The sequence below is a fragment of the Carlito syrichta genome, unplaced genomic scaffold (genome assembly GCF_000164805.1).
Source record: "Carlito syrichta isolate Samal-C Ts95f unplaced genomic scaffold, Tarsius_syrichta-2.0.1 Scaffold313519, whole genome shotgun sequence".
Classification (NCBI taxonomy): domain Eukaryota; kingdom Metazoa; phylum Chordata; class Mammalia; order Primates; family Tarsiidae; genus Carlito; species Carlito syrichta.
The window spans coordinates 1132842-1148449 of NW_007257615.1; the positions used below are offsets into that span (position 1 = coordinate 1132842).

The 15608-nt window shown below is 45.2% G+C and overlaps 1 protein-coding gene across 1 annotated transcript in view; it reads left to right on the forward strand.

The window, feature by feature from the left end:
• WIF1 (WNT inhibitory factor 1) overlaps positions 1-15608 on the forward strand; it is a 102031-nt gene that overhangs the window by 5042 nt on the left and 81381 nt on the right. The window contains exons 2-3 of the mRNA XM_021718804.1: positions 6976-7089; positions 15060-15601. Of these exons, the coding sequence (XP_021574479.1) occupies positions 6976-7089; positions 15060-15601 (656 nt within the window). The remainder of the gene's footprint in view (positions 1-6975; positions 7090-15059; positions 15602-15608) is intronic.

Consider the following 15608-nt stretch of genomic DNA (forward strand, 5'->3'; position numbering starts at 1 on the left):
CAAAAAAAAAAAAAAAAAGAATGCTGTTGCAGACTCCAGAACAGTCATCATTCATGCGGAGACAAGGTCTTTTTATTTACTCTCTCTGAAAAAAGTAAATGTTTTTCACACAAAGTGAAATCGTTTTACTACTTTCTCTTATTTAGACACGTGTAATGTAAAAGATTTAGGTGATACAACCAAATGATCTAAAGAAAAAATCTCAAGTAACTCAATCATTCAGAGTTAATCACTGTTTGTCAACAAATTGGATAACCCAGAAGAAATTAATAAATTCCTAGATACATACAACCTACCAAAACTGAATCATGAAGAAACAGAAAATCCAAACAGATTGATAATGAGTAATGGGATTAAATCAGTAATCAAAAGCCTTCCAACAAAGAACAGCCCAGGACCAGATGGCTTTACTAGTAAATTCTACCAACTATTTAAAGAAGAATGAATACCAGTAATCCTCAAACTCTTCCAAAATGTCAAAGAGAAGATAACATTTTCAAATGTTCACTAATCGTCAACAAGCTTTCAAAAATATTTACATGCAATTGAATGTGTTGATTGTTTTGTGTGTAATACAAAATAGAGAAATAGAGAGGTCCTATTTCTTTTTTTTTTGCATGTGAATATTCTTGAAAGTTTGTTGAAGATTATTGAACATTTGGAAACTTAAATATAAGACCTGAAACTATAAAAATCCTAGAAGAAAACAGAAGGAAAAACCCTCTTGACATTGGTTCTGGCAGTGACTTTTTGGATATGACCCCAAAAGCAAAAGCAAGTGGGATTTCATCAAACTAAAATGATTTTGCAAATCAAAGGAAACAATCAACAGAGAGTAAAGACAATAGAATGGGAGAAAATCTTTGCAAACCAGACAGCTGATCAGGGGTTAATATCTAAAATACACATAGAACTCATACAACTCAGTGACAAAACAACAAACAGCCGAGTATTACAAAATGAACAAAAGACTTCAACAGACATTTCTCCAAAGAAGACATCCAAGTGGCCAACAGATGCTCAACACCACTCATTATCAGGGAAATACAAATCAGAACTGCAACGAGACATCACCTCACACCTGTTAGGATGGTGATTATCAAAAAGACAAAAGACAGCCAGTGTTGATGAGGAGGAGGTGGATAAATTGGATCCCATGTACACTGTTGGTGGGAATGTCGAATGTGCAGCCACTGTGGAAAACAGGATGGAGTTTCCTCAAAAAAATTAAGATCAGAGCTGCCAGCTGGGAGTGGTGACTCAAGCCTGTCATCCCAGCACTTTGGGAGGCCGAGGCAAGAGGATTGCTGAGCCCATGGGTTCGAGACCAGCCTGGGCAACTTGGTGAGACCTCGTCTCTACAATAAATAAAAAATTAGCCGGGCGTGGTAGTGTGCACCTATAGTTCCAGCTACTTGGAAGGCTGAGGCGGAAGGATCACTTGAGCTGGAAGGATCGCCTGATTCCAGCAGGTCAAGGCTGCAGTGGCTGTGAGGGTACCACTGCTTTCCAGCCTGGACGACAGAGTGAGACTGACTCAAAAAAAAAAAGAAAAAAGAAAAAGAAAAACAAGAACAGAACTACCATGTGTTTTAGCTATTCTACTCTGCATATATCTCCAAAAGAATTGAAAACAGGATCTCTGTTAAAAAAATAATAACTGTCCTTTCTTGTTCATTGTGGCATTATTTCCAACAGCCAGAATGTGGATGCAGCACAAGTTGTTAGCTGTGTGACCTTGTGCAAGTTGTCTGACCTCATTGAGTCATCACCTGTGATGACACTCAGACGGGACTTCTGTGAAGAGTATGTGCCTAGAAACCATGACTTGGCACACATCAGATACTCCCAAGACATTCATGGCCTTCGTGTCTTCCCCAAGAATCTGTTTTTACTATTTTATTTTATTTTTTTTTTGAGTCAGGGTCTCAATCTATGGCCTAGGCTGGAGTGCAGTGACACGCTCTCGGCCACTCCAGCGTCGACCAGCTGGTCTCCAGCGACCCTTCCGCCTCAGCCTTCCAAGTAGCCAGAACTACAGGCGTGTGCTACCATGCCTGGCTCATTTTTGATTTTTTATTGTAGAGACGAGGTCTTGCCATCTTGCCCAGGCTGGTCTCGAACCCATGGGCTCAGGCCTCCCAAAGTGCTGGGAAGACAGGCTGAGCTCCTGAGCCCAGACTGTTTCTACTATTTTAACAATAACTTTCAGTATCTAATTTAGTAACATTTTTGTTGTAAAAATGTGAGAAAAAATAAAGTTAGAAAGAAAGAAAAGAGCAAAAACAAGAAAAGAGGAGAAGAACACCAATTTGAAGTTGCTACTATGAACGTTTTGAAGTATTATTCCTGAACGCTTATATTTTCATACACATATCAGGGGATGCCCGAATGGTTCTTCCTCTTCTCAAGTTAGTATGAAATCCTATTTTTCTAGTATTTTGTTTCCTGTTTTATATTTAAATGGATCGTATGAAATACGTAAAAGCAATCTGCCTGGCATTTATTTCAGAACACAGTGTAATAAGGAGCTACTTTTTCTCTCAAACAGGAACTGGTTGCCCCCAAACCAAGTATTTGATATCCTGCTGTTTCCCAGTCGATACTGTGAGTGTCAGTGTCATATGTGTCCCTCGACACTGTTAGTGCCCTACTGCTCTGGCCTTACATAGGGGCAAGCGACTCATTGCCCAGGGCCACTTCAGAGCATTTTCTGGCATCATTTTTGTGTATTTATATACACATCCTGTGTTACACAGAAACACGGTTTTCTTTTTTTTTCACTCAAGTTACATTGTGAGCTCTCAAAAATTATTGGAAAATATCATTGAATGTAACTTTTTTTAGGATTTTACTTTAGAAAGCAGAAAAGCAAAGAGTAGAAAATTAAAATGGCTTGCAATCACATCACCCAAGCAACGTCTGTGAACATCTTAAAAAGTAGAAGTCAACTATACAGCTAAATAGCTAAATACGTTCAAGCACTAAAAGGAAAAAGAAGTAGAAAAAGCGTCTCTCCCCAAGCCCTGCCTAACCCATAGTCCTTCTCTCCAAAGTAAATTACTAAAAGTTTTCTTTGTATTTTTCCTAAAGATGATGATGATTGTGTGCATGACAATGTAAGCTTGTAACTGTGTCCGTTTCTGTGTACACGCATATCCATAGATGCATGGTTGTGTGTATATGAGGTTCTACATAGAACTAAGGAACGCTACTACATGCACTTGCTTTCTTCACTTCACGACAAATCTTGGAGAACTTTCATAACCAGCACGCAGATTCCTCTTTCTGGGTTACGGCTGCCTGATGTTTTCCTGCACATGTGTATTATAACTGGTTTGGCTAATTCCCCGGTAATGAATATTTGGATTGTCTTAAGTTTTTTGTTTGACTTTGCTATTACAAAGAATAATATAAGAATGCCTTTTAAAATGTATTTTGGTGGGCTTTTTCAAGAATACTCAAGAAAGAAATTTCTAGCAGTGGCATTATCAAGTCAAAGGATGCATGTTGAATTTTGGAGGATATTGAGAAATAGAAAATTGTTCTCCAAAAAAGGATGAATCGATTTATACCTCCACCAATAACAACTAAGAGTATCTGTTTCCTACTTTTTGATATTTATATTTATTTACTTTTAAATTTAATTTTAATTTTATGCTTCTCAATATTTTACATTTGGACAATCAGTAAAACAAACAGCGTCTCCCTTCCATCCTGGATAGAGTGAAGCACCTCTTTGTTGTTCTATTTCTGTGACGCATCTATATTCTTGTTCATTTTTCTCCCAGGTAACGTACGTGCTGGTTTGTACAAGCATTTTAGACATTAAGAAAATTATCCCTTTGTCTGTCATATGTTCGTAGATATTTTCCCTAGTATTTTGTTTATAGTGAGTTTTGCTACTAATTATTTAAAGGTTTTTCAGGTCAAATTATACATATATGTATATTATATATATATTTATAGCTTTCAAGTATCTTATTTAGAAAGATAAATAAGATTCCTCATTCTAAATTTATAAATACATCTGCCCATATTTTCTTCTAGATCCCTCATGCTTTTTTATAATTTTTAATAAATGTTTTGAAATATAACAAACATGTAGCAAAGGGCATAAGCCATGAGTGTACAACCTAATGAGTTTTCACAAAATAATCATCCTTTTATCCCCCTTTTCCATGAAGCTGAAATCCAGATCAAGTCAGGAAACAAAATTTCACTGTAGCCCAAGGCCCTTTCATGTCCCTTTCAGCCATTGCTGCTATTCCGGGGTTAGCACTACCTTGACTTCTAACACCATAGGTTAGTTTTTCCTATTTTTGAATTTTAAAAACATAGACTCATACAGCATGTACCCTTTTGACTTTTTTTTAGCTCCACCTGGTGTCTGTGAGGGTTATTCGTGTTGTGCGTGATTATATTTTGTTATTCTTACTGCTGTGTGGTATTCCATTTGTAAATATATACTGCTTTATCCATTCCACTGGCAATAGACACTGGTTTTTTTTTTAAACTCCTAATTTGTGGCCATTATAAAGAGTTCCCTTATAAAGGTGTCTTTGGATGAATATGTGCCCAGGAGTGGACTTGCTGAGTCTGGCTTTAGCGTCTCTTTCCAAAATGGTGGTACCAGTTTATCCTCTCATTGGCCGTATGAGTTGCCCTCGCTTCATTATCCTCACCAACTTCATATGTTTTTCCTGTTTCATCTTAACCATTCCGGTGGGTCTGGAGTGGTTTCTTACTGTGTGTGTGTGTTTTAAGAGTTGTGTGGCGGCTGGACGCGGTAGCTCAAGCCTGTCATCCTAGCACTTTGGGAGGCCGAAGCAAGAGGGTTGCCTGAGCCCAGGGATTCGAGACCAGTCCAGGCAACTTGGCAAGACCTTTTCTCTACAATATATCAAAAGATTAGCTAGGCGTGGTGCTGCATGCCTGTAGTTCTAGCTGCTTGGAAGGCTGAGGCAGAAGGATCACCGGAGCCCAGCAGGTTGACGCTGCCACTGCACTCCAGCTTGGGCGACAGAGCGAGACTCTGACTCAAAAAAAAAAAAAAAAAGAGTTGTGGGGCACAAGTGAGGATTTACTACACGAGCAGGTTGCATGAGGCAGGTGAAGTCTGGGCTTCCAGCTGACCCTCTCTCCCCTGATAGCGGGCCAGGTACCCAGTGTGATGCCAGATGCTCCCTCCTCCCTTGCTCCCTCTCTCCCCCAGCAATGACCGGGGTCTGTAGTATTCCATTTGCAAATATATACTGCTTTATCCATTCCACTGGTAATAGACACTGTTTTTTTTTTAAATTCCTAATTTGTGGCCATTATAAAGAGTTCCCTTATAAAGGTGTCTTTGGATGAATGTGTGCCCAGGAGTGGACTTGCTGAGTCTGGCTTTAGCGTCTCTTTCCAAAATGGTTGTACCCAGTGTGCCCCTGTGGCCAGTCTCGCTCTGGTTTTAATTCACATTTCTCTGGTGACTAACAAAGTGGAGTGTGTTCTTTTGTGAAGTGCCTGTTCAAGTTTTGCCCATTTGCTATGGACTGTATGATCTTCTCACAAGTTTGTAGAAATTCTTTATAAGTTCTGGGTAAGAATCATATATGTCCATACATCTCCTTTGATTCTATGGCTTGTTTTTTCACTCTCAATACTATCTTTTGATAAACACGGTTTTAAACTTTCATATAGTCCCATTTACCAATATATTCTTCCATGTGCTTTTTACGTCCTGATGAAACAATAATTTTTAAAATTTCTTTAAAACATCTCAAAATGTATTTAATGAAATACAGCTGACTCAAGAAACTGCATACTCAAAGTGTCTACTCTGTTAAACTCTTGGGAGTGATAGATAGTGTCAGTTATCTTGATTGTGGGTATAGACTCAAGAGTGAACACGTATGTCAGGACGTTTGCTTTAACAGCTCAATAATATTTCAGCTTCTGAAGGTATTCTAACTTGTTTTTCCATTTCTCCAATATTGAGCAATGAAACTGCTCTCCCTATCATTAAGAAAATCTCTCTGTTTAATGTCATCAGGATGAAACAGCACAGATGAAGAGAAGATGACAGATAAAGTTTGTGGAAGACAAGTGGTGCCAGGTTGCTTGGCAATGCCATCATGCAAGGAAAGAGAGCAGAGATGTTGCTAGGATGGCGAGGAATGCTTGGGCCGGCTGCACGTTGGTAATGAGCTGTCAGGTGTCGTGATGTGCCGTGCTTAAGTAACAGCGTGCAAGATCAGCACGGCAAGAGTGTCAACCTGGGGGGAGGGGGGCGGGCTGTGACAGCTGTCTGCTTTGGAAGAACCGGGCTCTGGCAGGGAAAAATAACCTTTTTCTCTTCTTAAAAAGGGTTTTTAATCACAGGAACACCTGCTCATTTTATTAAAAATCAGGAGTATTCGTGCATTCAGTGAAAGTCCTTCCCGATCCCTGTTCCCTCTCCTCATAGATAACCTCTGGAAATATTTTGGTATGTAATGTCTCAGACATTATACATATAGAGATCTATAATTATAGTCTGTGCATAGCATGTATGTACAGTTATTCTATGTAGAGAGCAAGAGAGAAAGAGAGGCATAAAGAGTGAGAGAGAGGAGAGCAAGAGAAAGAGCGCAAGGAAAAGAGAGAGGGAAAGAAAGCTAGAGGGAAAGGGAAGGAGGGAGAGAGGGGGGAGAGAGAGACAGAGAAAGACAAGGGGGAGAGGGAAGGAGAGAGAGGGAAAGAGGGAGAGAGACGGGGAGGGAGAGAGACAGAGAGGAAGAGAGAGACTGGGGGCGGAGAGAGAGAGAAGGCTCACTGGTTTCTTAAAAACAGCCCTGCATGAAGCACACCGCCGCAGCCTGGCAGCTGCCCCCTTGCTGTCCCATCCGAGGCCCCCTTTCCTAGCAGTGTGCCACTGGTGTCTGCCCCTCTGTTTCTCCCGACACAGCTCAGGGCAACTGACATGCCCAGTCTCCGTCCCAATGCCTGCAGCCACCAAGATCGCTCTGACTGAGACCACCAGGTGGGGTGGTGGGAAGGCAGGCGGCTGCCCGGGCCAGCGAGGCCGGCACTGGGCAGATCCCCTGAAGCATGGCCGCTTCCAGGGTGGGTGCTGGCTTCATCCTCCAGGACATCCTCCTGCCCTGGCCCCCTGCCTCTCCCAGGACCACGTGGGTCTGGTCAGGAGCCTGCAGTGGCCCAGTGGGTCAAGTAAGAGTGAAGCCTGCTGGGTAGGAGAGTAGTGTAGCCCTAGAACCCTGGACACCTGGCCAGCTTGAAGGGCCCCCCCCCGCAACATCTGTGTCCCCTTGTGAGAAGGGCACCGCCACATCTTCTGGTTTTCAGGAAAAGCCAGAAACCCACGTGTGAATCAAAAATCTGATTTTCAAATGTCGACAGCTGAGTTTTAAAAATATGTACTGTCAGGCTCAGTGGCTCAGCCTGTCATCCCAGCACTTTGGGAGGCCGAGGTGAGTGCATTGCCTGAGCCTGTGGGTTCGAGACCAGCCTGGGCAACTTGGCGAGACCTCGTCTCTACAATTTAAACAAAAGTATTCAGGTCCTTATCCTTTATTTTAAAAATAAACCTTATATTTTAGAACAGTTTTAGATTTTTCTTTTTTAATTTTGGAAGGTACACATGCATGTTGGCTACATGGGCATACTATGCAGTGGTGGGGATTGGGTCTCAAGTAGCCCATTTCCCAGAGAATGAGCATTGTGCCCCGTGAGTAGTGTCTGAACCCTTGTCCCTCCGTGCCCCCTTACTGATGTCCCCAGTGACGATTCTTTCCATCCCTGGACTGTTCAGCTCCTCCGTGAGTGAGGACATGCGGTGTCTGGTTTCCTGTGTCTGAGTCAGTCCCCTGGGGATGATGGTCTCCAGCTCCATCCCTGTAGCTACAAAGGACAGGATTCGCTCTTTTCGATGGCAGCATAGTATTCCATGGTGTATATACACCACGTTGTCATTATCTGCTGATCTGTTGATGGCCACTTTGGCTGATTCCATATCTTTGCCACTGTGAGTCGTCCTGTGATGAACATGCAGGTGTAGGTGTCTTTTTTACATAACAACCTCTATTCCTTAAAGTGGATTATCACCTAGTAGTGGGGTTGCAGGCTCAAATGGTAGATCTACTTTTAGTTCTTTGAGTCGTCTCCATACCGCTTTCCATAGAGGCTGTACTCATTTATACTCCCGCCGGGTGCAGTGGCTCAAACCTGTAATCCCAGCACTTTGGGAGGCCGAGGTGAGAGGATTGCCTGAGACCAGCCTGGGCAACTTGGCGAGACCTAATCTCTGTAATAAATAAAAAAAATTAGCCGGGCCTGTGGTTACTGCTACTTGGAAGGCTGAGATGGAAGGGTTGCCAGAGCCCATCAGGTTATCGCTGGGGTGGCCATGAGCGTGCTACTACACTCCAGCCTGGCCGGTGGAGTGAGACTCCAAATGAAAAAAAAATTGCACTCCCACCAACAGTGTATAAGTGTTCCCTTTTCTCCACATCTGCACCAGCACCTACTGTTTTTTTATTATTTAATAGTGGCCAGTCTGACTGGTATCATGTGGTAATCTCATTGTGGTCTTAGTTTGCATTTCCCTGATGATGACTGATATAGAGCATTTTTTCATATGTCTGTTGGCTGTTTGTATATCTTCTTTTGAGAGGTGTCTGTTCATGTTGTGTGCCTACTTTTTAATGGGATTCTTGGTTTTTTTCTTGCTGATTTGTTTGAGTTCTTTGTGGATTCTGGATATGAGTCCTCTCCTCCCATTCTGTAGGTTGCCTAATTGCTCTGTTGATTCTTTCTTTTGCTGTGCAGAAGCTTTTTAGTTTAATTAAGTCCCACTTGTTTATTTTTGTTTCAGCTGCACTTGCTTTTGGGGTTTTAGCCATAGATTCTTTGCCGAGGCCGATGTCCAGAAGAATTTTGGGGGTGTTGTCTTCTAGGACTTTTATAGTTTCTAGTCTGACAGTTAGGTCTTTAACCCATTTTGAGTTAATTTTTGTATATGAGGAGAGAAAGGGATACAGTTTCATTTTTTCTGTATGTAGATATCCAATGTACTCAGCTCCATGTGTTGAAAAGGGTGTCCTTTCCCCAGTGTATGTTTTGGTCTGTTTTGTTAAAGATAAATTGGTTGTAGGTATTTGGGTTTACTTCTGGATTCTCTGTTCTGTTCCATTGGTCCATACGTCTGCTTTTGTCCCAGTACCATGCTGCTTTGGTTACCATAGCCTTGTAGGATAACTTGAAGTCAGATAATGTGATGCCTCCAGCTTTGTTCTCTCTGCTTAGGATTGCTTTGGCTATTCTGGCTCTTCTTTGGTTTCATACGCATTTTGGAATTGTTTTTTTCTAATTCTGTGAAAACTGATGTTGGTAGTTTGATAGGGATGGCATTGAATCTGTAGATTACTTTGGGTAATATGGTCGTTTTAATAATTTTGATTTTCCAATCCATGAGCATGGGATGTTTCTCCATTTGTTAGTGTCCTCCATGATTTCTTTCATCAGAGTTTTGTAGTTCTCCTTGTAGAAAGAGATCTTTCTTCTCCTTGGTTAAATGTATTCCCAGGTACTTTAGCTTTTTGGCTGCTATGGTAAATGGAATTGAGTTCTTGATTTGATTCTCACCTTGGTTGCTATTGGTGTATGGCAGTGCTATGGATATGTGTGTGTTGATTTTGTATCCTGAAACTTTACCAAATTCATTTTCAGGAGTCTTTTGGAGGAGTCTTTAGGGCTCTCTGGGTATAAGATCATACAGTCCTGATGTGTTGGGTTTTCAGTTGCCAGCTGTGGCACCCCTGTGCTATGTACTTGCCTGGGCTCACAGCATCCTGAGTGGCCGGCATGGCTTGGAAAGTGCTAGCTGGTGCTTGGGATCTGGCCTTCCCCAAAGCTGAGGTGTTGTATCTGATGTGGTGGGTGGTACGATTGACCACTGGCCAGGAAGTGGCCCTCGTGGGAGGACGCTGGCTGCAATCGTGGCTGTAGAGCTCCTCCTTGGTGAGTGTTGCTCTGAGGAAGTGCTCAGCCAGCCTATGATAAAAGCAGGGCTCTGGAGATTTCCCAAGTTTTTTGTCTGTTTTGAGCCTTCTGGGGTACTGCAGGGAAGAGGAGCTGAGGCGCCCCCAAGTGTTCACTCTTAGCTGCCCCAGTGGGAACTGAGGGAGTTCCAGGCCAGTGGGCAGGCCCAGAAGACTTCACAAGGGCAAGGAGAGGTTGCTATGGCAACATTTCCCACGGGGCTCCACCTTGGCCTCAGGCAGTCTGTGGTCTGAATGTCAAGGCCTGCACCCCTCAGGGCCTCGGTGTTCTCAGGCCACCTGCCCGGTAGGGATTGTGTGCCTGCACTGAGTTTGCCCCTGGGCCCGCGTTCCCTCCCAAGCTGCCTGCAAAGCAGCTGCTCTTCCCCGCAAGGGTCAAGTTCCTGGGAAATGGTGGCCGGCACTGCTCGAGGCTTCTTCCTGCACCACTTCATGGAAGAGCATGGTTGTGGGTCAGGCGGTTTCCCATGAGGGACTAGGGTCTCACGGCGCTCGGGGAGCCCTGAACGTTCACGGCCAGAGCACAGAACTCCCCGACTCCAGTCACGCACCATTCTTACTGTGTCCAGAGGTTATGGTGGACTGTGGTGGTGCAGGCAAGTCTCTGGCCAGGTCCAGCCTGGATAACAGTTTTAGCTTTACAGCAAAGATGGCCAAGATAGCACACAGAGTTCCCACACGCCCCACACCCAGTTTCCCGTTTTCACGTCTTATATTGGTCTGGTATATTTGTCACCATGAATGAGCAGGTGATAATAGATTGTTATTAACAGTTGATGCAGTTTTCCTTAGTTTTACCTAATGTCCTTTTTCCATCCCTGGATGCTGTCTGGGATCCACATTACATCTTGCCACGTGTCTTTAGTTTGCTCTCGCCTGTGAGTTTCCCAGCCTTTCTTTTCTTCTTTTGTTTTTCTCTTTTGATGACTGCCAGCTCTTTTATTTATTTATTTATTTATTTATTGAGTTGGAGTCTCACTCTGTCACCCAGACTGGAGTGCAGCGGCCGCTCCCGGCCACCGCAGCCTCGAGCTGCTGGGCTCCGCAATCCTCCCACCTCAGCCTTCCAAGTAGCTGGAACTACAGGCGTGCGCTACCCACACCCAGCTAATTTTTTGATTTATTGTAGAGATGAGGCCTCGCCAAGTTGCCCAGGTGGGTCTCGAACCCGCGAGCTCAGGCAATCCACTCACCTCAGCCTCCCAAGGTGCAGGATGACAGGCTGAGCCACCGAGCCCCGCGACTGACAGTTCTGAGGAGTACTAGGGGGCATACATATTGAGTTTTCTTGTCATGTCTCTAAAGATGAACCTGAGGTTATGGGTTTGGGGAGGAAGACCACAAGGGTAAAATGCCATGTTCATCATATCATATCAAGGACACATGCTATCCGCACGACTACTCACTGTAGAGGTTGACCTTGGTCTCCTGGCAGAGGCCATGTTCCCCAGGTTTCTCCATGGTCCCTACCCCCATGTTCCTATACTCCATGCTGTGGAAGGAAGTCACTGCACAACCCACACGTGGGGAGTGGGGAGTGGGAGTCACCACCTGAAGGACAGGGTCCCTTGCACAGACCATGTAGACTGGTTCTGGGAAGGGCCTTCCCGTCCCGCTCCAACCTAGCTTTTGAATCTGTCCCTAGGTGCTCCCTCCTTCTCCAGCCAAGATCATGGTCCTAGACACCAGTACACAACGCCCAGGGCAGTACCCTTCTCGCTCCTGTCATTGCAAGTCTAAGCACCCTCTCCCCTCTCCTTCCCAGCATCCTCTTGTCCCTTGTCCTCAGAGCACGCCTTCTCTCATGCCCACCGCTCTCTCATCTCCGAGTCCCTCTTGTCCCTCGATCCCAGGGCCCTCTTGTCTCTTGTACCCCATGCCCTCTTGTTCATCCTTTGTCCCCAGCACCTTCCTGCTTTGTCCCAGTGCCCTGTTGTCTCTTGTCCCCGTGCCCTCTTCCCTTTCCCCAGTGTCCTTATCCCTCTTGTCCCCAGTGCCCTTTTGTCTCAGCTCCAGCGCACTCTTTCTCTTGGACCACCGCTCTCCTGTCCCTTGTCCCCAGTGCCCTTTCGTCTCTTATTTCCGGCCCCTTCTTGCTTCTTTTCCCCAGTGCGCTCTTGTGCCTTGTGTCAGGGCCGCCTTCTCTCTTCACCCAGCACCCTCTCGTCTCTGGTCCCCAGCACCCCCTTCCCTCTTGGCCCCAGTGCCCTCCTCTCTCTTGTTCCCAGCACCCTCTTGCCTGCTGTCCCGAGCGTAGGCTTCTCCCTTGTTCCCAGGCCCTCTTATCAACACCACCCTCCTCATGTGTCTTGTTTTCGCTTTTATGTGGCCACAAAAAAGTGTGGCTACACTTTGTTCTGTGTCCCCCTTCATAGATTTTGTTCTCCTCGGACCTCCTTGACTGCTCAAGCACCCCCCTACTCTAGAACATCTTCCCAGAATTCAGTCTGCATGACTTTCCTCCCAGTCTCAAGATTTGTTGGGCCTCTCCCCAACCCATGGTATTATTCTTCCCCATGGTTACTTCTCAACAGTCTCCCTGCTTGGCTGAGAGTTTCTGGGAGTGGGACTGTGTCTTCAGTTGCCATTCTATTCCCTGTGCCTGCACCAGCCACCTGGCAGATTCAGGATGAATGAATGAAAAGCTTACAGAATTCCAGAATGACATTTCTTCTTTGAATTCCCAGTCTTTTGTCTTGTCAACAGTCACTGTGTTCTGCCTGCTCTCGTGGCTGTTTGAGTGTGTTTTACTCGTTTTAGTAGCACCATTGCTTTTTGAGGGCTGCAAATGCATTCTGTTTGTCCTGTAGTTTCTAGGTCAGTGTCCTGCACATAACAGGTGTTTCACTGAATGAGCGAATGAACAAATGAACGAAGATCCCTGCACATGTAATTGAGGAGAGTGAATCACATAGGAAAGGAAGAATAATCAACGGAAAATACGTGGTAGAATTCTCAAGCTAAACCAAGTGGACTTGTGACACCTCCTAGCACGTTATTTTTAAATTTTTATCATATGCAAATAAATATTGTCACATTTCTACTTAAGTAAAAAAAAAAAAAGCAAAACATAACTTTGTTGTAAATTAAAGTGCCCCTTTGCTCCCAAACAACACAAAATGACAGCCAAGGCTGATTCTGTTCTTAGAGACGGGCCTTCCTCCAAAAAGATTCACCCTGGGACGCTTAAAGATAGCTGACTGTTGTATAACGCAGCACACGCTCCTTCCACCCCCTTGAAAACCAGCACAGCAATGTTCAAACAGCACTGTTCTCTATCTTTAATAAAACACAATTGTTCTAAATGGCCTCTGCTGGGGAGAAGACAGCACAAAGCCACCATTCTGGGGGGAGCGGGAAACGTCCCGACGGTAAGATAGATGACCACAATCGTCCACGCCAAACTCAACTGTTGCAGAAGGACCTTGCTCAGAGGAAGCTGCGTCAGGAGAGGGTTTGGCTCCTCCTTTGATCTTGCCCAAAAGTACATTTTAGGGAGGCGACTTCCCAATTAGAATTTGGTTAGAACAGCCTGTAGAGGGCGTCCTTGCACCAAGAGCCATGTGGAGCTTTCAGCAATACTAACGGAAAAAAAACAAAAATGGAAAAAAAACAAAAACAAAAGAAACACTTCAATTAAAACCACAGGCCCCAAGTCCAAAACAATGTCGATTATGCTGTGAAATTATGATCTTTAACTGGGTGACATTGGCATCACAGTGTTAAAAGTGTTGTGAAGGCTGCCTGATGTCATAGTCCATTATACAAATGAATTTTCACTGAAATAAAAAAGAATGAAAAGTTGGAAATGAAGTCGCTATTTTTATTTTACAGGAACAAAGACTGTGCCGTTTTGGATGCAAAAGCATGATTTTCTTATCAGTGTGAGTGATACAGAGGTCCTCAAACTTTTAAAACAGGGGGCCAGTTCACTGTCCCTCAGACAGTTGGAGGGGCGGACTATAGTTTTAAAAAAAACTATAACAAACTATGAACAAATCCCTTTTCTTTTTTTTTAAACTATAGTCTGCCCCTCCAACGATCTGAGGGACAGTGAACTGGCCCTCTGTTTTAAAAGTTAGGAGAATGGACTTTGGAATAAGAGTGCCTGGGATTTGGACCCCACCTGTGTCACTTACCAGCTGAATATCCACCTGCAACTTCCCCACTTTTGGGGCCTTGTTTCCCCATCAGTAAAACGGGGATAATAATAGTATCTACTTAAAAGAGTTGTGATGATTAAGTAAGCACTTAAAAGGAAAGTACTTGAAATTTAACACACTAGGCCACGCCTAGTGGCCTAGTGGTGGTTCATGCCTATAATCCCAGCACTATGGGAGGCCAAGGAGGGAGGACTGCTTGAGCCCAGGAGGTCGAGACCAGCCTGGACAACATATGAATCCTCATCTCTACAAAAAGAATTTTAAAAAATCAGCCAGGTGTGGTAGTGTGTGCCTCAAGTTCCAGGCAAGAGGATCACTTGAGTTCAGGTGTTCGAGGCTGCAGTGAGTCGTGATGGTGCCACCACACTCCAACCTGGGCAACAGAGTCAGACCGTAACTCAAACAAACAAACAAAAAAATTAGGACATTAGTTCAAATCAGTCATAATGAGCAGATTCTTGTCTAACCCCCCCCCCCATCAGTTGTAAAGCTGAAGATACGTCATGGCTGGAAACGTGTCTTCTGTTCTTTTTGGTAACTTCTCATGACCCAACGTGGGTCTGACTTAAAGCATGCACATGTCAGGCTGCTTCTGTTTGTCCCTCTGAGTGTCCACTGCTCTACAAAGGACCCAGCAAAACAACACACCCAGCCCAGATACTCCATCCTCGGATGTCTGTTGCGGCATCTGGACACTAAAGAAAAAAAGAAGAAGTAAACAAGCATTTTCTGAGTTTGAAGACTTCTAAGTTTTTGGAAATGTGTTGTTTCCATTGCATTTGCGTATCCATTGGAAAGGATGCAGAAGCAAACCCTCTCCGTGGGCCGGGTGGATGGGTTATGTGTGGCCTAGGCCGGCCACATGTGGACTCCCGGGCCAGGCGGGAGCCTGCCCCCAAGTGCCACAGAGCTCAGTCCACCAGCACATGGGAGGTCAGCCACGACTCGAGGGAGCTCCACCCCAGTGGTCAGACACAGCCGGTCATCCAGGGCCCAGAGAGCCCTTCCAGACACTGCCAGGCCTTCAGGGACACATGGGCCTCCCCAACCGCGGGCATCGGGCACGTGATCACCGGGCGCCCGCAGCCAAGCCCTCTGCCTGGCGTCTGCCCCACCGCACCGCTGAGCCTCGGCTTTCAACCAGACTGGGGGGGGGCGGGAAGTGTCCACGGGGCGTGGAATCAAGGTCACGGGGTTTACAGGAATGACACCAGCAGAGAGGGAGACCATGAGGAATGTGTGGCTTCAGTGGGCACTGGGCTTGGAGTGGGCACCGCCGCCACCGCCACCACCGTCACAGGCACTCCGCCGAGCCCCGCGCGTCTGCTCCCCCGAGTCCCTCCACCCACGCCTCCCCCGGCCCGGGAGGGGGCGACCGGAGGCCCGGGGAGTCCCGCGAGGG